The 26,117-nt window shown below is 36.0% G+C and overlaps 1 protein-coding gene across 1 annotated transcript in view; it reads left to right on the forward strand.

Annotated features, from left to right (window-relative positions):
* LOC103210321 (protein eyes shut homolog) overlaps positions 1–26,117 on the forward strand; it is a gene marked incomplete at its 3' end in the record, with an annotated part of 1,289,761 nt that overhangs the window by 236,884 nt on the left and 1,026,760 nt on the right. Inside the window, 2 exon segments of the mRNA XM_007956242.1 lie at positions 7,427–7,563; positions 23,169–23,329. Coding sequence (XP_007954433.1) covers positions 7,427–7,563; positions 23,169–23,329 — 298 coding nt within the window.

A 26,117-nucleotide genomic window follows, 5' to 3' on the forward strand; every position in this document is an offset into this window, starting at 1 on the left:
TGATTATTTCCTTTTCCCCAATGAACAGTCTCTCTCATAAAAGGCCTCAGATCCCTTTGGGGAAGGCTAGGAGAAAGACTGACATTATAGATTTTTGGCAATGTCGTGGGGTCCTTCCTCAAAGGGACCTAGCCTCTCCTTCATTCAAGGGATTGTGGGTCTATAAACTGACTCAAGTCTGGAAATTGATTGAGAAGTTGTGACTCTGTATTGTGGTGATTCAATCCAGGTTACTGTTCATGTAACCTAGAATTCTTCTGTCTATACACATCAAGTAAATATTTAGTAGGCTTGCCATGTATTTCACTATGAGGAACACCATGAGCAAGTAGCCAATGCCATAATTCCACACGAGTCAGACTATTCTGTTTAGTGTTCCAACTCTGCTGTCCATTATAGTAACCACACCCACCTTGCCTTTGTTGATTAACTGCTGCCACTTGGCCCCTACTACCATGGGGTCCAATTAGCCCCATCGTAGTTAAGTGTCTTAGTTTAATTAGGGCAGTTCCCACTGTCAAATCAGGTCTACATAAAATAGCAATCACAGCAGTCTTCAAGGATGCTGGAGCTCCCTTCACAAATTTATTCTTCATGGTACTGATGAAAGGTGTGTCTTCTGGATTCTCCATTTCTGGCTCTAGAGGTCTAATCTGATAAATCCATTCTAACAGGCCAATTTCTCTAAGCCTCTGGATACCTTCTTCTACATTAAACCAAGGCAGGTCTGGTACTTCAACTTGACTTAAGGTAGGCCACCGCATAATCCATCCCTCAGTAAGCCAACCAAATAAACTATTAGATCCTTTCCTAACCTCTCAAACTAAGACATTGAATGAAGAATCCATACTTAGTGGGCCTAAATCAATAAACTCAGACTGATCCAATGTTATATTCCTTGCACCATTATCCTACACCCTCAGTAGCCATTCCCATACATATTTTCCAGGTTTCTGTCTGTAGATGTTTGCAAAATCAAGTAGGTCTTTTCAGGTATAGCATATCACCTCCTCAGTCACACTTTCTATTTCACCTTTTGGGGCTCGCTTGGACTTGACTTTAGTTATGGGTCTCGTAGCAACAATGGATGCTTGAGACAGTTCCCGAGAGCATTCATGAATGTATTCCATGGCCTCTGCCTCAAACAATGACCCAGCAGGACTGGTTTGGCTAGTCCCATCAAACTGAGGGGGAGGGAATAATGGTTTTACAGTAATCCATTCAGATGGAGGGATTCAACAGAATTTAAAGGCTCCATATCCTGATCTTCCTGATTATCTGTCCATATGTCTCCATTCGAGGTTTCAGGATCCCATTTTTTTCCAATCAATGCCCTCACTTTAACCTCAGACACCATTCTGGATTGGCAATTTAGTTGGTGTTGTAATTCAGCCACCCTTACAATAAGACTCTGGGTTTGGTTTTCAGCAATATCAACACTGTTACTAGAAGATATAAGTCGTTCTTTCAGAGCACAGCTGGAAGCACTGAGGTCTTTTGTGAGGCACTTAATCCGAGACTCAGCAGCTTTGAGCTCATCTCGCTCTTTCACCACTTTATCCAGTGTAAGTAGGACCAACCAACCAGCTTCCTTACACTCTTCATTCTGACAAAATTGCAGAAAAGTATCAAAATCTGACCACCCAGAGCGTCACTTCTCACAAGTACTTGATCTATTGATGGTGCTATTTCATATTAATTTTTCCACCTCACGCCATGGATTATTAGGACCCTCTTTACTAGTAGACACAGAGTCGGTAGTGTCATTAAAATTAATCAAACTGGAGAACAAATCTAGGAAGCCCATCCTTATGATTTTGTCTCTCTAGAACCACTCTTAGTACCAAATGTGTTAGACTGGGTTCTTCAGAGAAATGAAAACCAGCAAAGCTTATATATATATATATATATATATATATATATATAAAGAGAGATAGAAATTTATCTTAGGAAAATGGCTCACACACGTATAACGTATAGAAGCCAGTAAGTCAAAAGTCCCTGGATCAAACATCAAGCTGGAGGCTTTCCCTGGCTCCTACAACTGCAGCGGCTGAGAAGCTCAAGGCTGGCTGGCAGTACACCAGCTGTTGACTCCAACGAATGATGAATCCAAGATCTCCAGGCCGAATGGTGAACTGCTCACTCACAGACAGTTGTAGGCAGCACAAAAGAATCCCAATCCACAGAAGAATGTCTCTCTTCCCAGGATGTCCCTGGATATCCTGGAAGGAGTCCACACCCCTAAGGAAACTCCCCTTCAACAGATTGGCCACTCAGAGCACAGTCATCCAATCCCATCATGGTAACAACCACACAGAACTGAGGTCCAGCCAAGTTGACACACAGCTCCAACTACCACAGTTAGTGTGGTAGCTAAGTTTGGGTGTCAACTTGTCTGGGCTTGGTTGAGTGGCTGGACAGCTGGGTGGATTATAACCCATGATGAGACTGGTAATCAACTCTACGGAAGAATCTACTGTGAGCAGCTGAATAGCTGCCTTAGGAGTGTGGTCTGCTTCCTGCATATAAAGAGAAGTCTTGGGGAATGGTCTCTAGCTTATGGCACGCTTGAATCCTGCATGTAGCTGTGTCATTGTTCGGCAACCTGCCATACTCTACCAACCTTGGGACTTTCAATGGATTTGAATTAATGACCTATCATCTGGTTTGGAAACATTGGGACTGTGCCTTTTTACTTGTCAACCTTGGGCTTGGCAGCCTCAGCAGCCACCAGCTGTCAGAGTGAAGAAAAGCCTCCAGCTTCAGTGGGCCAGGAGCAGGAGACAGAGTTGAAGCCCAAGGTTGAGGGGCTTTCATCCAACCCCTAGAGCCTGGCACTTGATCTCATACTTAAAGCCTCCAAACTGTAAGAGAAATAAACTGTTTATTAAAGCCATCCCATTTGTGGTATTCTTGTCAGGGCAGTACTAGGTAACTAGAACAGTTGGTGAACTAGTTCTGCCAGATATTAAAGCATTTTATTTAGCTTCAATAATGAAAAGAATGCACCTGTTGCACTAATAGTCATGAAATAGGACAGAATTAGAGAGTCCAAAAATAAATCTAAGTTATGCAGAAATTTAGCATATAATATAATTGCTACCTTAAATCATTAGGGCAAATAGGTTCTAATTAATTAATGCTATACAACTGCATAGCAATGTGAAGAAAAATATTTGATTTGTATCTCTACAGTGTATTCTGAATTAAATTCAAATGGATTAAAAATTAATATAAAATGAATGAAATTATGAAAAAATAGAAAAATTAGACAATTGGATAATTGATTTACAGATTTGGAAGAGAAGGACTTTATAGCTATCATTCAAAAATTAGAATCCAGAAAGCAAATACTGGTGAATTTGACTACAAGAAAATGAAAATAAAGTATGTATCTGCCGGTGAAAAAAAGATGTCAAAAGACAAAAGGTAAACTGTACACATTTCACTTCACAGAAGAATAAGTTTTACTAATAGAAAAGTCCTGTAAATTAATGAACAAAAGACCAAAAAATTGATGGAGAAGGTAGTAGTCAATATTATAAAGATTTATATAGCAATAGAAAACATCTCTAAATATATGGAAATATACTTACTTAGCTTTATTCATAGTGAGAGCAAAATAAATTTAAAAAAATCATCATATATATCTCATCTACTTAAAAAAAAATTGGTAGTTTGACAATTGGTGCTCTTATTCCTTACTGGTGATAATGTATAATCAATCAATAAAATAACCAAGCAGGACAATTTTATAATATCCATAATTATTATATAAACATATGTTGTTTGACCTAACTTTTCCATCACTGAGAATACATTCACATAGTAGGTAATATATGTAAGTTTATAAATGAAACCACTGTTTATTATAGGAAAAGAAGGATTTCAGCTCTGGTAGTAACTGTGGAAGATGGCCAGTACTCACATAGTAAAACTAAGAGACAAAAGGGAAGAGAAAGCAAGGAGGGTTAACGTGTGTGCAACATGCTGCTTGTTGATTCTTTGTATTCTAAGCGTGTTTATCTCTTTGAAAGTTTTTTTTTGTGTGTGTGAATGTTCTTTGCCCCAGTGTTCTGAAACTTTATAATGTTGGGCGTTTTTGTGATTAATTTATTGTGATTTACTTGGTAACTTATTTGTAAGCATGTGTCTTTCAATTTTTAGATAGTCTTTGCATTATTTTACTGTTGATTCCTCTTTTCTATAGCCCTTAATCAAAAAAAATTGAATATTGGCTCTCCATAATTGATTATGTTCTCATAATTTGTTTTATTTTCCATTTCTTTTTTAATGTTTTTCTATATTCTACTGTATTTTCCCAATGTACTAATTGACAAACTTGGTGTTGACTTTTTAATTTTTTTTTCTGTATATAATTTCCAGAGCATTTTCCTATTTTACAAACCTTATGTTTTCATGACATCCTGTTCTTTAGTATGCACAACATACCCTTTTTCTTATATCTCTAAGAATATTATTAGTTTTTCTTTAATTTTTCTTCTTTCCACACAAGGTCTATGTTTTTTATAAGTAATTGTTACTTTGTTGTGTTCTTCTTTCATTCCGAGTTTTTCTGTCCATGAGCTATAATCGTATTTAATGGCGAGGAATGAAGAACTTTGATAGGAAGGTGAAGATAAGCCTAAATGACAGAGATCTCTATTACACAGTATCCAGTTGGCAGCTCGAATTTCATTGAGGGAAACCAGTTGGCACAGTATTTTTGACGAGGTTCCTCTGAGTTTCTCTTTCTCCTGAGAATAAACTTGGTAAATTATTTTTTGTGTGGCATTAGGGGAGGTGAGCAAGGGATCAGAATAATTAACCTGATTTATGTGTTGAGAGAGAAACTATGAGTGTCAACTATTTTTCATGTTTCCAGAAACAAATCTCATGATTTAAATCTCAAACATTTCAAGATTTCTGATAGGTGAATGAATTGTCTCTTATTAATTATATCCTATCAACACACTAATGTTTTGCTTACATCTATTCTGCTACTTTATGGAGCCCTGGTGGTACAGTGCTTGGTTGCTAACTGAAAAGTCAGTGTTTTGAACCTGTCAGCAGAACTGTGGGACAAAGATGTGGCAGTCTGAAAATTTACAGCCTTGTAAACCCTATGGGGCAGTTCTCCTCTGCCCTAAAGTCTCTCGGTGTCAGAATTGACTTGATGGCAATAGGTGTAACTGGTAGCACAACAATTAAGCACTCAGTTGTTAACCAAAAGGTCAGAAATTCCAACCCAGAAGCTGCTCTATAAAGATTATAGCCTTGGTGACCCTAGGGGTCAGTTCTACTCTGCCCTTAGGGTTTCTTTGAGTTGAAATGGACTCAAGGGCAATCAGTTATGGTATTTTGCTAACTTAGTCACTAATAAACCATTGTCTTTTCAGTTTTTCAAAATTCGTTAAAAATATTTATAGCTCTTGTCTCTTCTTTAATTGCCATTGGGATTAAGATTTAGGACATTATTATGGAAAATTCTGTGCTACAAAGATAGAAATTTTAGATGAAATGGATAAATGCTTGGAACAATACTAGTTGATAAACTGATTAAAAAATTATTAGAAAATCTGAATAATCCTACAACTTCCTAAGTAATTAAATAAATTTTTTTAAAAAATGTTTTCACAAAGGGAAACAGGCCTTATTTTCAAGTACTTCCAAACATTCAAGAAAAAGGCAATTTTAATACTATAAACATCAACCACAATATGGACGGAGAATTTATCAATTATATGAGGCTGGCATAACTGAGTTTTGAGTTATTTTATCAATTGAAGATATAATAGTTGTTAATATGTCACTAAATTCACTTGTCTTTTTTGTGTCTTATTTGCTGATAATTCCATCAGAACATACTTTATTAATAATATAATAATAATTTTCTAGAGTTTTAAGATTATAAGAAAGAAATTAACTCAGGTTAGGTTGACGATGCTTGGGACATTCTACATGAGTTCCCAGCATCTTCTTTTCTTCCAGTTTGATTTTTGTTATTTTTAATTGGGGTATTCACACAACAGGGAAATTCAAGTTTGTGAACAATCACTCTTTTATATTTTACTTGGTTGGAAAGATGACATATTTTCCAGGAAGACTTACCTCACAAATTCATAAATTTTAGATGTGTTAGTCATAAACAAATATAAACCAGAAATTTCTCACTAGCAGATTCCATGGATAAATATTGTCCATCTAACAAACATTATTGGCTTTTTGACTAGGAGGCTCAGTTATTATGTTTACAAGGAGATTAGATCACACCTCCTACAGTCCTTCATTTTCTATGAACTATACCTCCCTCAATGGGAAATAAAATGTCCTCCATCCAGTTTAACTCTTTTCCCATGACAATTCTTGGATTTCTATATTTTTTTTCTTTTCTTTTGGTTTTCAAATATATCATTCTATAACTCCCTATATGTTTACCTATTATACTCATTGTTTCCTATAATTTTTTAAACAAATTTATCATTGTTACTTTGAAGTGCCTGTTTGATATGTCTAGGTCTGGGCCATCTGCATATCTGTTTTTAATTATTGAATTTTCTATATCAATCACATTCTTTCCTTTTTATGCATACTTCATTTTTATTATTGCATCCCAGATACTGTGTCTAATATTAGAGTGTGAAATAATTTTATACATACATATATATGTATATATATATATACATATATATTTAAATTTATATATTCATATGTACACTGGTGAAAATATATACCAGCAGACATACACAGGCAGAAACAGGCATACATGTCCTTCTACTATCAGAAGACTAGGATAAGGGGTGAATCTTTTTCCTGTTAAACATATTTTAAGGATTTTTTTCCCAAATTTCTTTCCAAATGGTTTTATATACAACAACCAATATATAAAATGTAATAATGCTTTTATTTTATTTTTGTATAAAATTTATTTTCTGTTTATTTAAAATTAATAATTTACAGGGTAATTTATTTGAACTTTATTATTGAAAAAAAAAGTTAGTCTGGAGCTACATCTTGTATTGTTCTGATGCTATGTTTCAATCTCTTTTTAAATTAAAGAATTAGACTTGATTATCTTTTATATTTCTTTCAAATTTAATAATCTATAGATTCTAGTAGCATAGTGCTTAAGGCACTTGAGTCCTAACCAGTAGGCTGGCAGTTCAAACCCACCAGCCAGTCCTCAGAAGGAAGGTTGGGCAATCCACTTCTGTAGCGATAATGCCTCGGTAACCCAAGGAGGGGTTGCTATGAGTTGGGTCCAACTCGATGGCACATAACAACCACAGATTCAGAAGCTTAGTTTTGAGGTAAGTGTTGTCAAAGTGATCTGTTTAATTAATTTTACAATTGTTCTTAATAATTCCATATGAATATGAATTTGTGAAAAGGTTATTTAATTTTTCATCTTTTTGTTTGAAAGGATTTGAAAGCGAAAAATACGAGGTTGTTGATGCCTGCTTCTCTGTCATTGCAAACTGCACTGAAAGCCCCATTTATTTGAAAAACACTGAAGACCTTAATTATGCATATTGGTTCCCATGTGAAGGAATAATGGAGGTGAGGTAGATTTATGTAGTGGTTTCTCATTTGTCTCTTTAGCTCATAAATATCTAAGTAGAAAAAAAAAAAAAGTAGAGATGTTAAGGCTAAAGATTCTTCAATATTTCAGATAAAAATAGCTTAAAATAATTTTATAAAGAGTTTTTCAATAATATGTTTATTTCCACTTGAAAAATCTTCATGTACTTTCATATTTGTGATATTTTGTGCGGGTTTGCACCTGGTGCAAAGGTTTCAACGCAGCTTACCAACTAAGACAGACTCAGAAGAAGGAAGAGGCCATCCTCTTCTCAAACAATTAGCCAGGGAAAACCTTCTGAATAGCAGAGAAACACTGTCTGATACATTACTGGACAACTTTATGATTAGCCCAGAAACATTGTCCAATACAATGCCAGGAGATGAGCCCTTAAGGTGGGAAGTCACTCAAAATATGACTGGGAAAAAGCTGTCTCATCTGAGTAGAATCAACCTTAATGATATAGATAAAGTAAAGCTTTTGGGACCTCGATTTGGTGGCATGGCACAAGTCAAACTGAGGAGAAACAGCTGCAATCATCCATTAATAATCAGAACATGGAACATACAAAATATGAATCTAGGAAAATTGGAAGTTGTCAAAAATGAAATGGAACACATAGAAACTGATATCCTAGGCAATAGTGAGCTGAAATGGACAGGTTTTGGCCATTCTGAATCAGAAAAAAATATGATCTACTATGCAGTGCCTAAGGTACTTCACTGCTAACCAGAAGGCTAGCGGTTCAAACCCACCAGCCACTCCTCGGAAGGAAGGTTGGGCAATCTACTTCCGTAGTGATACTGCCTCAGAAACCCAAGGAGGGGTTGCTATGAGTCAGGTGCGACTCAACGGCACATAACAACAACAACAACAATAATACTGGGAATGACAAATTGAAGAGGAATGACTTGCTATTCATCACTACAAAGGATGTTTCAAGATCTGTCCTTAAGTACAATGCTGTCAGTGATAGAAAAATATCCATATGCCTACAAGGAAGACCAGTTAATACTACGATTATTCAAATTTATGCACCAACCATCAAAGCCAAAGATGAGGAAATAAGATTTTTATCAAATTCTGCAGTCTGAAATTGACCAAAAATGCAATCTAGATGTGTTGATTATCACTGACAATTGGAATGCAACAGTTGGAAACAAAGTAGAATGACCAATAGTTGGAAAATTTGGCCTTGATGATGGAAATAATGCTGGAGATCGCATGACAGAATTTTGCAGGACTAACAATGTATTCATTGCAAATACCTTTTTTCAACAATACAAACAGTGGCTATAAACATGGACTTTGCCAGATGGAGTACACAGGAATCAGATTGACTACATCTGTGGCAAGAGGCAATGGAAAAGCTCAATATCTTCAGCCAAAACAAGGCCACAAGCTGATTGAGGAACCAACTATCTACTTCTCATATACAAGTTCAAATTGAAGTTGAAGACAATTTAAACAAGTCCACAAGACCTAAAATATGACCTTGAATATGTCCCTCCTGAATTTAGAGACCATCTAAAAAATAGATTTGATGCACTGAACACCCATAATCAAAAAGCAGAGGAATTGTGGAATGACATCAAGAACATCATCCATGAGAAAAGCAAGAGTTCATTAAAAAGACAGGAAAGGAAGAAAAGACCAAAATGGATGTCAGAAGAGACTCTGAAACTTTCCCTTGAGCAAAGAGTAACTAAAACAAATGGAAGAAATGACAAGATAAAAGAGCTGAACAGATTTCAAAGAGCAGCTTGAGATGACAAAGTCAATTATTATAATGAAACGTGCAAAGACCTGGAGTTAGAAAACCAAAAAGGAAGAACATTATCACCATTTCTCAAGCTGAAAGAACTGAGGAAAAAATATAAGCCTCAAGATGCACTATTGAAAGATGCTATGGGCAAAATATTGAATGATGCAGGAAACATCAAAAGAAGATGAAGAAAGTCCAGAGTCACTGTACCAAAAATAATTGGTGCCATCCATTTCAGGAGGTGGCATATGTTCAAGAACCAATGATATTGAAGGAAGAAGTTAGAGCTGCATTAAAGAAAGTGAAGAAAAACAAGGGTCCAGGAATTGACGGGATACCCGTTGAGATGTTTCAACAAATGGATGCTACACTGGACGCATTCACAAGGCTGTGCTGGAATATTGCGAAGACAGCTACCTGGCCAACTGATTAGAAATGATAGATATTTGTACTCATCCCAAAGAAAGGTGATCCCACAGAATGTGGAAATCATCAAACAATATCATTAATATTGCATACAAGTAAAATCTTACTGATAATAATTCAAAAACAGTTGCAGCAGTATATTGACAGAGAACTTTCAGAGGTGCAAGCTAGATTCAGAAGAGGACATGGAACAAGGGATATCATTGCTTATGTCAGAAGGATCTTGACTCAAAACAAAGAATACCAGAAAGATGTTTACTTATGTTTTATTGACTATGCAAAAGCATTCGATTGTGTGGATTGTAAAAAATTATGGGTAACATTGACAAGAATGGGAATTCCAGAACACTTAATTGTTCATAGACCAGGAAGCTGTTGTTTGAACAGAACAAGGACACTGAATGATTTAAAATCAGGAAGGGAGTGTGTCAGAATTGTATCCTTTCACCATACTTATTTAATCTGTATCCTGAGGAAATATTCCAAGAAGCTCGACTATATGTAGAAGAACATGGCATCAGGATAGGAGGAAGAATCATTAACAACCTGTAATATGCTGATGACACAACTTTGTTTGGTGAAAGTGAGGATGACTTGAAGCACTTACTGATGGAGATTAAAGATTACAGTCTGCAGTATGGATTACATCTCAATATAAAGAAAACAAAAATCCTCACAACTGGATCTATAAGCAGCATCACAATAAATGGAGAAAAGATTGAAGTTGTCAAAGACTTCATATTACTTGGTTTTACAACAAACACCAATGGAAGTAACAGTCAGGACATCAGATGACTTATTGCTTTGGGCAAATCTGCTGCAAAATACCTCTTCCAAGTGCTGAAAGATGTTTCCTTGAGTACTGAGTTCTGCCTGACACAAGCCATGGTATTTTCAATCTCCTCAAATGCATGTGATAGCTGGGCAATGAATAAGGAAGACCACAGAAGAGTTGATGATTTTGATTTGCAGTGCTGGCAAAGAATGCTGAAATTACCACGGACTGCTAAAAGAACCAACAGATCTGTCCCAGAGGAAGTGCAGCCAGAATTCTCCTCGGAAGCAAGAATGGCCAGACTTTGTCTCACCTACTGTAGTCATATTATAAGAAGGGACCATTCCCTGGAGAAGGATATCATGCTTTGTAAGGTGGAGGATCAAGGGAAAAGGGGAAGGCCCTTAATGACATGGATTGACACAGTGGCTGCAACCATGAGCTCAAGTTTAGCAAGGGTCATGGAGGTGGCACGGGACTGGACAGCATTTTGTTCTGCTGTGCATAGGGTCTCTATGAGTAGGAGAAGACTCGATGGCACCTAACAACAACAATTCTATTACATAACCCAAGATACACTTATTTTTGTGCTTTGTTAAAATTTTGGCAAGGGGAAACCTGCAAATAAAGCACAATTCATTTAATTTTCTTTCCTTTGTGAGTTTTTGCCTTTATATAAGCCATAATTTCAGAATGTTCAGATAATTATTTATGATCAATTAATTTGAAAAGTTTTCCAAACAAATAAGAAAAAAGGTAAATGAAGAAGTAGAAGGGAACTACCTTTGGGCAGATATAAAATGATGAATGTAAAAGGCTAATTATATTCATTTTGTGAAAAACATGATGGAAGCTTAAATGCAGAAAACACTATTTCTGCAAGCACACATGCACATACATGAGGATAAGTTATTATAGATACTTTACACAATAAATCATGTTCTTGACAATTCTATAGAGTCATATAATTAAAAATCCAATGCATACTAATCCCAGAAATATGAAGATGAAAGAGGGAGCTCTTGTGCATTATAATGTAATCTCTTTATTAGACACATAGGGCAGAGAATCTCCTCATGGAATTTTTCCCTTTCTGTTATTATAAATCTGTCAAATGAACAATCCTGTTCATGTCAAAATTTCCCCAGAGTGGCTCCTGCAATTTTGAATTGTCATTGGAGAAATTATGCCAATTATAGAGTTATGCATATAAGTTACAACTTGGAGGTAAGAATATGAATTGCATAGGAGCCTAAGACCTGAGAAGATGCCATCAACACTTGTGTCAGATCTTATGTAATGTCACGTCTTCTGACTTGCCAAGGACTAGTCAATCACAGCTGAAAACCTGAGAAAAATGTTCACAGAATTTTTAAAAGGTAACTCAAGGAAAATAGTGTTCCCTGAATGCCTGACTGATGATCAGGTACCTGAACTAATCATCTGAACTAATCATGCATCAGCACCATCTGGATGATGATCACAGGCCTATGCTTGTGCTCTTCTAACAGACATTGATTAACCAGAGGAAGTGATAGTTACAGACAGTGTTGAAACTAGATCACATAATCAGGGATTCCTAAAATGTCTTATTTCTAAGAGACAAAATGAGCTTAGCCTTTTGGAACTTGATGAAAATAAATTGGAGCTCAGGCCTGATGTGGCACCCATATCACTGTTACAGTTGGGGAGAAGAAGATCTAACAATCTAAAGATAGTGCACTGTTTGGACTTAAGGATGCTGAGCCTTAGTACTGAGGGCATCCTAATTGAATCTTTGTATAACTCTGGGATTGTTCAGTCATGATGCTCTAGAAGACCACTAGGAAAAAAAAAAAAAAAAAATTGCTATTGATCAAGAAAAAACTAGTTATTTCAGGTTTCCTGCAATATAGGAAAACAACACCCAGTGGCTCAATAGTTAAGCACTGGGCTGCTAACCCAAAGGTTAGAGGTTCATATCTATGCAGAGGCTCTGTGGGAGAAAAATCTGGCAATCTGCTTCTGTAAAGGTTACAACCAAGAGAACCCTATGGGGGCAATTCTACACTATCACATAGGGTCACTGTGAGTCAAAAATCAATTCAGTGGCCAACAGTAGAGTCTTATTGTCTCAGAAAAGAGAAGTCATGGGAATAAATAAAGGCATGGAGGACTGGTATGAATTGGTCAAAGTTTATGAATAAACTCTTATGGGCACAATCTGATGAGCATCTTAAAGTCAGTCTTGATCAGCAAGCTGTTAACTTTAGTAAATAATTAGTTTAGTTGTTCAATCTTACCTTCCAAGGCCAAGTAGTAAGTTATTCTTCTTTTTTTTTTCTTTTCTCAGTGTTTTTTAATATAGGAGTAAAAAATTAGTTTTACTATATTTTTTTCATCATCAAAGAAGAAAATTATAAGAAATGTTTTTTGGTGGAACAGTGCCCTCACTCCGAGGTCCTCTTACTATAAATACTATTGCAAGAGAAGCATAAAAACAGTGAATGGATTTATCTTGTTTGCTACAACCCTGCTACAAATAGATTATAAGAATATAATAAGAGTTAGTAAGAGGGGTAACTTTTTAAATAAACCAAAATAGACAAAGGAACACTAAAACTTAGCATGTGGAAGACCTTCACTAGGTTTTATATATTTCAGATTTTTTTTTTTTTTACCATGTTCAAACTGGTATAAATTTGGGCTTTCATTCATTCAGCTATAATTTTTCCATTAGACCATTTTTATTTAGCTTAGAATACTGTTCTAAGAATCTAGGTTTCTTACATATCATGAAAAAGAATAGTTCCCCATTCCTATGCAGAAGTCACTTCACATACCTATTTAATTAACAAGGGACAAAAAATTAATTATCTGTTTAATTTAATAAGGAACAAATAATGGTACAATGCATATCATCTATTAGGCCTGACAGAATCTCTTTCCAAAAATATCCCTATGCTAAATGAACTTACACACTAATATAACATGAAGATTACAAAATAATTTATAGAAAAATACAATGTATCATTCCTGAAATAATAGCTAATCTTATTTCATTAGAATCTTTATTTACTTGTGCACACATTTCCTGTTTATTGTTTCTGTTTAAGGCCTTCTGTTCTGCCTTAAAATTGGCTTTGACTTGGAGATCCTATACACAACAAAACAAACTACAGACTGGTCCTGCACCATTCTGACAAATGTTTGAGTACATTATAGCAGCCACTGTGTCAGTCCATCACACTGAGAGTCTTCCTCTTTCTTTTTCCTCACCCTCTACTTTATTAAGGATGATGTCTTTCTCCAGGGACTGGTCCCTCCTGATAACATGCCCAAAGTACATGAGATGACATCAAACTATTCTTCCTTCTAAGGAACGTTCTGGCTATATTTCTTTCAAGACAGATTTGTTCATTTTTCTGGCAGCCTGTGGCAGTTAGGGAGCTCTGGTAGCATAGTGCCTAAGGCATTTGACTGCTAACCAGATGGCTGGTAGTTCAAACCCACTCCTCCGAAGGAAGGTTGGGCAATCTACTTCTGTAGAGATACTGCCTCAGAAACCAAAAGAGGGGTCGCTGTGAGTTGGATCTGACTCTACAGCAGTGAGTTTGGGTTTTGATTTGTGGTAGTTAAGGCTATGTGTCAACTTGGCTGGGCCTGGTTAAGTGGCTGGGTGACTGGATATAGTTATTACCCATGGTGAGATTGGTAATCAATTCCATGGTGGAATCTAATGGAACAGCTGAGTAGCTGCTTTAGGGATGTGGGCTGCTTCTAGCATATAAGAAGCAACTTTCAGGAAGGTCTCTAGCTTTTGGCATGCTTGAATCCTGCATGTAGCTCAGTCATTGTTCAGGAGCCTGCCATGTTTTCTGCTAATCTTGAGACTCTTAATGGACTTGTATCAGTGTACTGCCATATGATTTGATAATATCAAGACTGTGCTTTTTACTTGTCAATCTTGGGTTTGTCAACCTCAGCAGCCAGTGGCTGCCTGAGTGAAGAGAGCCTCTAGCTTCAGTGGGCCAGGAGCAAAAGGTAAAGATGAAACCCAAGGTCTAGGGGGTTTCACCCAGCCCCTAGAGCATGGCACTTTGAACTTGGACTTCTAGCCTGCAAAACTGTAAGAGAATAAACTCATGTTTGTTAGTCATCAATTTCTGGTATTTCTATTAGAGAAGCACTAGGTAACCCAAACATAGTCCAAGATATATCCAATATTCTTCACCAACACCATTATTCAAAGTTATCAGTTATTCTTCTAGCTTCCTTACTCATTGTCCAGCTTTTGCATAAATGTGAGGTGACTGAAAATAATACGGCCTGGGTCAGGCACATCCTAGCCCTCAAAGTGACATCTTTACTATTTAATAATTTAAAGAGGTCTTTTGCAACAGATTTGGCCAGTGCTATATGCCATTGATTTCTTGACTGCTGCTTCCATGAGCATTGATTGTGGACAGAAGAAAAATAAAATCCTTGACAACTTTGATATGTTCTCTATTTACCATAATGATGTTGATTGGTCCAGTTGTGGGTATTTTTATTATCTTTATGTTACAGTGTAATCCATATTGGAGCTATAGTCTTTGATATCAGTAAGTATTTCAAATCTTGAAGAAGCAAGCAAGGTTCTGTCATCTACATATTGTTGTTGTTGTTGTTGTTGTTATTTGCTGTCGAGTCGGCCCCAACTCAAAGCGACCCCTCCTTGGGTTTCCAAGGCAGTTATCACTACGGAAGTAGGATTGCCCAACCTTCCTTCCGAGGAGTGGCTGGTGTGTTTGAACCACCAGCCTCCTGGTTAGTAGTCAAGTGCCTTAGGCACTATGCTACCAGAGTTCCCCATCTACATATAGTGGGTTGTTAATGACTCTTTCTAGTATGTCTAGTCTGGAAGCTCCATTTTCTACCATGGATGACCCTGCTAGCATAATGATATTTCCAGTATCACAGAAAAATGCAACCCACCATAGTATAACATACTGACAGATGAGTGGTGACCATTTCCTGTAGTATATTGTAAATATCATTCTTATACTTGAACTTCAATACAGCAGAAATTAATTCTGTGTAATAATATTGGAGGGAGCTCTGGTAGCACAGTGGTTAAGCTCTCTGCTGCTAATAAAAAGGTCAGAAGTTCAAATTCACCATTCACTCTGTGGGAGAAAAATGTGCCAATCTGCTTCTGCAATGATCCCAGCCTTGAAAACCCTGTATGACCATTTTAACCATCCATAGGCTTTCTATGAGTCACAATCAATGTGATGGTGACTGATTTGTTTCTTTTATTTTTTAAATAATATTGTATAGGAACATTGGTACCAGCAAATTGGTTAATGCTCAGTGGCTAATTGAAAGGTCAATAGATTGAACCCACATTACAACAAAATTATTGTGTTATGCACATATATCAGGAGCTCTGGTGGTGTAGTGTCTAAGTGTCAAAGTGCTAACCAGAAGGCTGGTGGTTCAAACTCACCAGCCACTCCTCAGAAGGAAGACTGGGCAATAAACTTCCATAGAGATACTGCCTTGGAAACCCAAGGAGGTGTCTCGATGAGTCGAGTTGACTTGATGGCAATGAGGTTTTTTGTTTGTTTGTTTTTTATTTTGTTTTGGGTGGGGGTACATGTATTAATAATGATGAATTTGCAGAAACGGAATTCCTAGCAAATTTTCTTTATTTCTAATCCTTTGGGAAGCAAAAGACCACTCACTTGCCAAAGGATTTACTTATTACATTTCTTCTTACTAAAAAAAAAAAAAGAATATCTAGCATAAAATCTCATTCAGTTTTTCTGAGTTTGTAATGTTGACTATGTAGAACAACAACAACAATAAAAGTTTAATAATCAATTATATATGTCCACTGGACTTTCTAGAGTAATTCCAATTTATAGTTGTACCTTTTACTCTCATCTTGGCAATGTATGGGTTGACATCCATTTTATCTTTGTTAAAGAACTCACTGAAAATCAGATGGAAGCTGTTCTGTTTACTTATTACTGCTCTAACAGAAATACCACAAATGGAATGGCTTGAACAGACAGAAGTTTATTCTCTTACAGTTCAGGAGGCTAGAAGTCTGAGTTCATAGTGCCAGACTGTAGGGGCTGTGTGAAATCCCCTTGACCTTGGCCTTCAGATTGGCCTCTTGCTCCTGGCCCTAGAGACATCTCTTCACTCAGGCAGCTACTGGCTGCTGAGGCTAACAAGCCCAAGGTTGACAAATAAAATGGCGCAGTCTCGATGTTACCAAACCATATGGCAGGCCATTGATTCAAGTCCATTGAAAGTCCCAGGATTGGCAGAGCATGGCAGCCTGCTGAACAACAACTCGGCTACATGCAGTGTTCAATCATGCCATAAGCTAGAGACTATTCCCAAAGCTGTTTCTTATATACAGGAAGCAGACCATATACCCAAAGCAGCTACTCAGCTGCTCCAGTGGATTCCACCATGGAGTTAATTACCATTCTCACAATGGGAAATAACTACATTCAACTGCCCAGCCACTCAACCTGGTCTAGCCAACTTAACACACAAACTTCACCATCACATTAGCTAAGAATAGTTCCCACCCAATATGTGATGTATACAGAAATACAATATTCTGCATATAATTTCAACACATTAGTGGACTCCTTTAAGCAAATTCATTTATTCTCTATAGATCTAACAACTGAGAAATCGTGTCCCTGAATGTACAAGGTAGATTTAAGTTTGCATATATCCACTGATATGATTTACTGTCTTTAAGTTTTCCTGAGACACTACTTCTTATCTCTAAATTAAATTAGAGAAAATAAAAATTCTAGTAGAAGATTGACCAGAATATATGAATAAATGAGAAACACTGCTAAATCTCCGATTGAGTATTCATCATGGTAGCTATTACCAGCAATTGTTTTTAACTACCGTAAATAATGGCAGTATGTAATAATTAACCACCTTTCCCACATTATAAAATAGGTTTAATGAAAACTTTAGGTAAAATATTTGAATTCTTACTATATATTCTAGGCAAAGGGTAATTTGCTTTTCAAATACAGCTATAAGGAAAAGACATCAGACACATTCTCTTCAGGGTCATTCACATTTTATTAATTCCCATTAATAATTATTTTGAGACTAAAGTAGAAAAGAAAAGCACATAACTAAAGAAAATAAGTTTTCTGTATTCTCAATGCTGCAATATCTTTCCTTGTTGAAATGTTATTTTTCCAAATATTTTACCATGTATTTTTAGTAAGCTATATTTATAAACATTAAAGATAAAATGACTTTTTAGTATAATATATTTTGTGTCCAGCATAAGCTGTCAAAGTGCACATTCCATTATAAGTTTTCAGTAGAATTAGGAGATAAAGCACAATGAACTTTACATATTTCAGTTAGCTGGTAGTGACTGATTTCCTTTCTTTGTTTTTACTGACTCATTACAGACTATGCAAAAACATGAAAACAAACAACTATTAAAGCTCCACAACTCAATATCTGGGAAGCATTCCTCTTAACTATAGCTTGCATGGACCAAATAATCTATGTACCCCTGGCTAGAACTCTGAAATAAAGCAACTAGTCAAACAGGAAACACAGACAAGGTATTACAAGTGGAGACAATGAGTGAATGAGCTGTTGTCAGAGACATATTGGCAAAGGCTCATTTGCAGGTAGAGGATGACTACACCACAAGACTATCTGCTATGGTATCACACTTATCACAACAGCTTGACCATTTTCCAATTTTCTAAAAACCCTTATTGTATACAGACAGTTTACCAGGATCACACATACTAAAAATATAATAAAAATAGTATTAAATATTAAAAATAAAACGTATACCAAGAAATAAAACTTTGTATACATAGAATACAAGTAAAATAGGATTTTAGAATGAGGGTAATTATAATTAAATTACATTCTTTCCATAGCTAAAATAAAACTCATTTATGAGAACTAACAGTGTTAATTTATGAACTGTAATCAACTATATGGCAGTATTTTTTTTTTTCTTTGTTTACCAGGGTTAGTAATGGAATTCATTTAAATCCAAACCTTCCAGTACAAGCTCCATAAAAATATAAAATCAAGAGAAAAAAATAGGATTAGACAATGAGATGCATTTATTTTCAACTTATGGTAATTTGATGTTTTAGTGTTTTCTATTTTCTAGTTATGTTGAAGATGGAAATTTTGTATGCTGAAATTTTGATCTTTTTATAGAAAAGATATTGGAATACTTGAAAAATATTTATAAGTTTATATGTTAGACAATATATCAAGTTAATTTCCTTATTTCAATAAATTTATTGTAGTAATAAAAGTGAATACCGTGTTTTTATAAGAAATATACAGTAGACAATTGGAAATAAATTTCAATATACTCTCAAAACAAATCTAATAATGTGTATCTGTGTGTGTGTAATATATAATATTATAAAACAAAGCAATGGCATAAAATGCTAGTATTTGTTGCTTCTGGGTAAAGGGTATATGAGAATTTTGTGAATTATTTTGCAAATTTTCTTTATGTATAAAATTATCTCAAAATAAAATATTTTAAAAATCTACTATGAACACTGTGTAAACTGTAACTACTATATAAACTATGTCTTTTAGTTAATGATAATGTATCAATATTGGTTTATCAATTGTAATAAATGTACCCCCCCAAAAAAAAACCTCACTGTCATCGAGTCAATTCTGACTCATAGCAACCCCCTTTGGGTTTCTGAGGTGGTAAATCTTACAGAACTAGATTTCGCAGTCCTCCTTCCATGGAGTGGCTGCTGCCTTAGGCACTACGCCACCAGAGCACCTTAATAAATATACCAAGTTATTATTAATCAGATATACAATGTTAAGGGGATAGTTGGATATATGGGAACTCTGTACTTTCTGCATGACTGTTACGTGAAAGTGAACCTTTATTCCAAGAAAACCAAACTCACTGTCATCAAGTTGATCCAAACTCATGTTGTTTGTTGTTAAATGCAGTCGAGTCATTTCCGATTCATAGCGACCCCATGCACAACAGAACGAAACACTGCCCTATCCCGCGCCAGCCCCACAATCCCTGCTATACTTGATCCCATCATCGCAGCCACCGTGTCAATCCATCTCGTTGAAGGCCTCCCCCTCTTTCGTCGACCCACCACCCTACCAAGCATGACATCCTTCTCCAGGGAATGGTCCCTTCTTACAACATGACCAAAATAGGTGAGACGAAGTCTGGCCATTCTTGCTTTCAAGGAGCATTCTGGCTGCACTTCCTCCAGGACAGATCTGTTAGTTCTTTTAGCAGTCCACCTGTAACCCTGTAACCCTGGGGCTGACTGCCCCAAACTCATAGTGATCCCCATTATGTAGCCAAGGCTATAAATCTTTATGAAAGCAGACTGCCTCACCTTTCTTCCATGGAGTGTCTGGTGAGTTTGAACCACCAACCTTTTAATTAACACCCAAATGACTTAACTGCTACACCACTAGAGCTCATTGAACATGCACTACAAATATACCTGAAAAATAGTTGCTGTAGAGTTGAATGAGAGTCAGGATGACCTCCTGTGTGTCAGAGAAGTGTGCTTCACAGGGCTTTCAGAGGCTGATTTTTCGGAAGTAGATCAGCAGGCTTTTCTTCCTAGGCACATTGGGTGGGATCGAAGCTTCAATCAGGAGGCTACCAGCAAGGGACTCCACTCTAAACATTTTTGTTATTGTTGTATGCCATTGAATTGATTCCCATTTATAGCAGCCCAAGGAGGGGTCACTATGAGTTGGATCGGACTCAATGGCAGTTAGTTTGTTTTAGTTTTTATCATGTATTAAAAAAAAAAAAAAAAACACAAAACTGATTCAATATCACAAAGAATTCTCATTATTTTGCATTGATAAAATTATAGACTCAGAACAGGTAGCTTCAGATGAATTAGGAAGTATGACAGTATAGTCAAAAGTTCTATAAGGTAGCACAAAGTTTCCAGTGAAGGGATAGTTAAGGGAAAACACACACTCACACACACACACACCTGTTTGAGACATTTTTTGGGGGGGAGTGGAGAAAATGTGAGATATTTTAACATATTTAATAGTAGTTTTATAAAGGTGATATGTATAGATAATGTATTAAATGGAAAGAACAAAATACATGGTTCATCATTGAGGAAAACGTGATTTCTCATTGAATTAACAGGGGATTTGATCCTCAAAGTGAAAAGTCTCCACGAATTTAATGAAATCACAAACACATTCTTAAACCAAACCAAACACACTGCCATCAAGTTGGTCCCTATTCATAGCGACCCCTCCTTTGGTTTCCAAGGCAGTATCTCTACAGAAGTAGCTTTCCCAGTCTTCCTTCCAAGAAGTGGCTGGCTGGTGGGTTTGAACTTCCAGTTTCTGGTTAGACACTATGCCACCAGAGCTCCCACACACACTTACACACACTGATAATTTAGTGAGGCATGGATATATAGATAGATAGATAGATAGATAGATAGATTTTTTTTTTTTTTTCCAAATCAATATATTAAACTGGTTTAGCTTACCAAACTTTTGCCTAGAGTATAAGAACTTGAATTCTTAAAATATTTCTGGGTTAGTTTTTATAAGAATACATTTTAAAAATCTTGCAGATTTAAAATGGTTTTATTTCATTATTTTCAGAGAAGTTAAGGTAAATAAGTAAGTGCTTATTTATCTTTATAGGACAATGTCAATAGCTCTCCTTTCATTTAAGAAACTTTACAACCAATTGACTAATTCCATCTGAAAGTGGGAAACATTACACACTCAAAACAGTAAGCAGTAAAGACCTTTCCAAATTACAGGCACATAGGCATAGAGAAGGAGTTCTGGTAGTGTAGTGCCTAAGGCACTTGACTGCTAACCAGAAGGCTGGAGGTTCAAACCCAACAGCCACTCCTCGGAAGGAAAATGGGGCAATCTACTTCCATAGTGAAATTGCCTGGAAAACCCAAGGAGGGGTCGCTACGAGTTGGGTCTGACTTGACGGCACACAACAACAACAACAACAGCCATAGAGATACAGTTAGTGAGAGCTTATGGGTTCAGTTAAAATATTTTGGTTATGGGTCAAGCAAATGACAAATATCAAAAGCTCATCAATCCAAGTCAAAGAAATGTTGTCCTTCCTCCTGGGCTTGAAATATTTAAATGATTTGAGCTCCAAATAGACAAATAGAAAAGCAAATAGTTTCAATTGACTCTCAAATTCATTACCATTGTGTGATTCTGACTCATAGTGACCCCACAAAACAGAGTATAGGTTTTCCAAGGATACAGAGTGCCACATATTTCCCCCCCTAGAGCAGCTAGTAGATTCAAACCACTGTCTTTTCAGTTCGCATCTGAGTGCTTTAACTACTGTGCCACTATGGATCCTTCAACAGAAACTACAAACTTGTAGTCTTCAAGTCTATTCTAATCATAAAGACTTTATGAGACTAGGTCTAAATAAATCATAAATCATAAATAATTTATTTACAGAGAATCACCAAAGAATCAGACTGTGAAACTACTGACAGGAAATAGCTTATTGGCTGTAAATAAACCAAAACCAAAATGAACACATGAAAGTTTCAAGAAAAAAATCTAAATTAAGAAATAGAATTATTAAACCTCCATTGCTGTTTTGGACTTACTTTTGGTAATGAGGAAAGATTTGCCTGGGCTTAAGTATGCCCTAATTCTTCCCTTCTATGGTGACAAAATTTACCTGGATATTCCAGGTAATTTTATTGAGATTGTCTGTAGACAATCTCTCAAATTGTTAAAGAATAAATTTCAAAAAGTTAAAATTGTGACGTCCATTTTAAGGTAAAATGAACATGTCTTAAAAATCCTATTTCATTCATTATTAAGAGACCTCTAGTAAGATGTTACAATCAATTCAAATAACTCATTCAAGGAGATAAAATTATTCAATATTATAAACAGTTTTGCCATAGATGTGGCTTTCAATACAATGCTATTTATACCATATTAGTTAATATATTAAAAATGTATAAAACTAGATTATTTCTACATGTATTTTTAAAAACAGTTGTGTACTAGATGTTTACCTGTTTATCATTTCACACTTTATATATTTCTATTATAATTTTCGACCATCCACTCTTTGCAAAGATTGGACAATCTATTTCCATAGTAATACTGCCTGGGAAACCCAAGGAGGGGCTGCTATGAGTTGAATCTGACTCGATGGCAGTGAGTTTGGTTTGATTTTATCATACTTTTAGTATGATTTTTAAAAATAATTTTGATGGAATTTTTAAATAATTAATTTTTACTCTTGTAACAAAATGCATAAAGTGCTCAGCTAGTAACCAAAAGGTTGATGGTATGAAACTACCAGCAGCTCCGTGGGAGAGAGATGTAGCAACCTTCTTTATAGCCTTGGAAAATCTATGTGGCAATTCTAATGGGCCCTATAGGATTGCTAAGAGTAGAAATCAACTGGATAGTAGTGGATTTGGTATTTTGGGTAGGGGGAAAAAAGTATGAATTTAACTCATAAAAGAAAACATGAAATGCAAACCAACAAGTAATCGTTGTATTGTATGTAATGGGAATTTACAATATTTTATCTCTTATATTTATAGACATGTACATGCACCTGTTTGACTGATGAAGATAGTGGAAGATATCAATGTCCATGCATTTCCAGGTGTGCAGGCAAAATGTATGTTGCAGATATAACTGACTGTCAAGAAAGTAGACATCAACATGAAACTATTTGTAAAGATGAAAATAATGTGCCCAGGTACTTATCACTATTAGAACTAAGAATATCACTTATTTATCAAAAAGTCTTAATTGCACTGATAAATCATAATTAACTGGTTTATAATATTTTATAACAGTCTTTGTTTAAAATTATTGAGATACATAAACTATACATACATACATATGTATAACATACATATATCTAATACATATGTAAATGTATTGAAAAAGTCTACTTAGTAAGAAATTTAAAAGATGAAAATGGATAATGAGTGAAAAATAAATCTAGCATCTGTCTTTGTCTTTAATTCTTTTACTTCTCACTGATAAAGCAATTGAATAACTTACTGGTTTATATACATCTATTGATAATGTAATATGAACTTTTTAAAAATTCATTTTAGAAAATGATACAATTTTATACACACTGCTGTGTTTATTTTATATCTGGAAAAAAATAGATACACTTAGATACAGAGCTGCCACATTTCGTTAATAGCTGCATAGTATACCACTATAGCATTGACAAGTAGCTATCTAGCTGGTTTCCAACGTTCTGATGTTATGGATAATATTGAATTGGTATTTTGTATATAGATAAATTTCACATCTGAATGAAGATATCTGTTAAAAAATTCCCAGAAAGAGAATAGTTGGGTCATAATATGTAATGATTTTTAAATTTGGAAATATGTGACCAAATTGCTGTGGAATTTTTATTAATATGTGAGAGAGTCTTCTTTCACTAATATTCTCATAGACATAATCTGTGTGTAACATTTTGAATCTTTTTCCATGTAGCTGAAAGTGATATTAGTTAACTATTCATTTAGTGCTATATATACATATATTTATGAATACTGTTTAGAATTATTTCATGTGTTTATATAAATTGTCTGTTTTTTAGCTTATGATGTCTATTTTATTTACCAGCTTGGCTAGGTGGTGGTACTGAGTTGCCTGGACAAACAGTAATCTAGATGTAGCTGTAAAGGTATTTTGTAGAAGTGACTAACATTTACAGTTGACCTCAAGTGAAACAAGGAATCTTGATGGCACAGTGGTTAAAATTTCAGCTGCTGATGGAAAGGTTGACACTCAACAGCCACTCTGTGGGTGAAAGATGAGGCACTCTGCTTCTATAAAAATTTACAGTCTTGAAAACCTTGTGGGGCAGTTCTACTCTGTCTTATAGGGTTGCTATCAGTGAGAATCAACTAAACAGCAATGTGTTTGATTTCAAAGTAAAAGAGATTACCCTTGAAAATAGGGGTGGGCCTTAAGAGCAAAACTGAGGTTTCCAAGAGAAAGGATTCTGCTTGAACACTGTAACATAGAAATGCTTGAGTTTTCAGCCTGTTTACTTGCCCTATGGCTGTTGGGCTTGTCAGTCCTCACAATCATGAACCACGGCCTTTACATAAGTATACATATGGATATAAAATATGCTATTGTTTCTGTTTCTCTGGGAATTCTGAATGATACATACTTAGGGGAATTGAAAGGTAAGCCTTTTATATCAGTGGCAGTTGCTTTCATTTTTTTTTTTTTTTCCTCTTTATATAAAGTGGTAAGCTCTGGCAGCATAGTGCTACTTGACTGCTAACCAGAAGGCTGGTGGTTCAAACCCACCAGTCACTCCTCGAGAGGAAGGAAGTTTGGGCAATCTACTTCCGTAGTGATACCACCTTGGAAACCCAAGTAGAGGTCGCTATGAGTCGGGTCTGACTCAACGGCACATAACAACAACAACAACCTCTTACATTCTATAACACTTTCTAGTTGTTTTACTGATAGAAAGATGGTTCCTTTGCATGAAGAACTTTTATCTGGTATTATTAATTATGAGATAATGTGAAGAAGTCAAAAATACTATTGATAATTGAATTACAAAAAATGTCAAGATTTAGAAGTTCTGGTTATATGGTGGAATAGGCAGACAAACTACACAGATCCTCTTCAAGAAAGGAAAGAGGAACCAACTAACATAGATACAGAAGCTAATCCTGGAGTCCTGATCTTTGAAAGTAAGGATACGGAAATGGATAAAACTCCAACTAGTAGAAGAACCTGCATGAAAACAGCAAAAAAGGAGGCATATGGGTAACTTCTTTAATAAATAAAAACTTTATTCAAGAGAATTCTGGCAAGATGGTCAAATAGGCAGACAAGCTACACAGACCCTCTGCAACACATCAATGAGGAACCAATTAAAATTGATACAAAAGACAATCCTGGAAACCTGAGCTTTGAAAGGAAGGTAAAAGAAGTAAATTAAATATCAATTAGTAGATGAACTTGAATGAAACAGTGAGTAAGGACACAAATGGAGCTGTGAACTGCTGGCAGTCCTGAGGACATCGCTAATTTGAATATTTCCCAGAGCAACCTAAGAATTGTCTGTGCTCACCAAGGCTACATGGACAAGGACTGCATTGGTGACTGACAACCATAGGGGAGAACAGCAAGGAAAAGGACAGGTGGATCTGTAGACTGTCTGTGGCTGCCCTGAGGGTGCAGCCATTTTGGATGTTTATAAGCGGTTTGGTGAGTCATTTTGAATATGTGTGGGTAGCATTCATGACTGGACTGCAATCTGGGAGTGGACTTCGCCTGCCGAGGAAAGCACAAGCAAGTGTACTAAAGACTGATGACTGGAGAGGTACAAAGTTGCCCTTGTTACTCTTGTGCCCCTTGCCCTCAAGGTAAAGAGCAATGTGGCCATCTCCCTACACACACATCCTTCTTGACTTGTGGGGGTTCCATCCAGTCTCTGCCCTGGCAGAGCCTGAGATCCATGCCCCCACCCCAATAGTTTGGTTTTT

This window comes from Orycteropus afer, unplaced genomic scaffold (genome assembly GCF_000298275.1).
Source record: "Orycteropus afer afer isolate SDZICR_OR568_19922 unplaced genomic scaffold, OryAfe1.0 scaffold00588, whole genome shotgun sequence".
NCBI lineage: Eukaryota > Metazoa > Chordata > Mammalia > Tubulidentata > Orycteropodidae > Orycteropus > Orycteropus afer.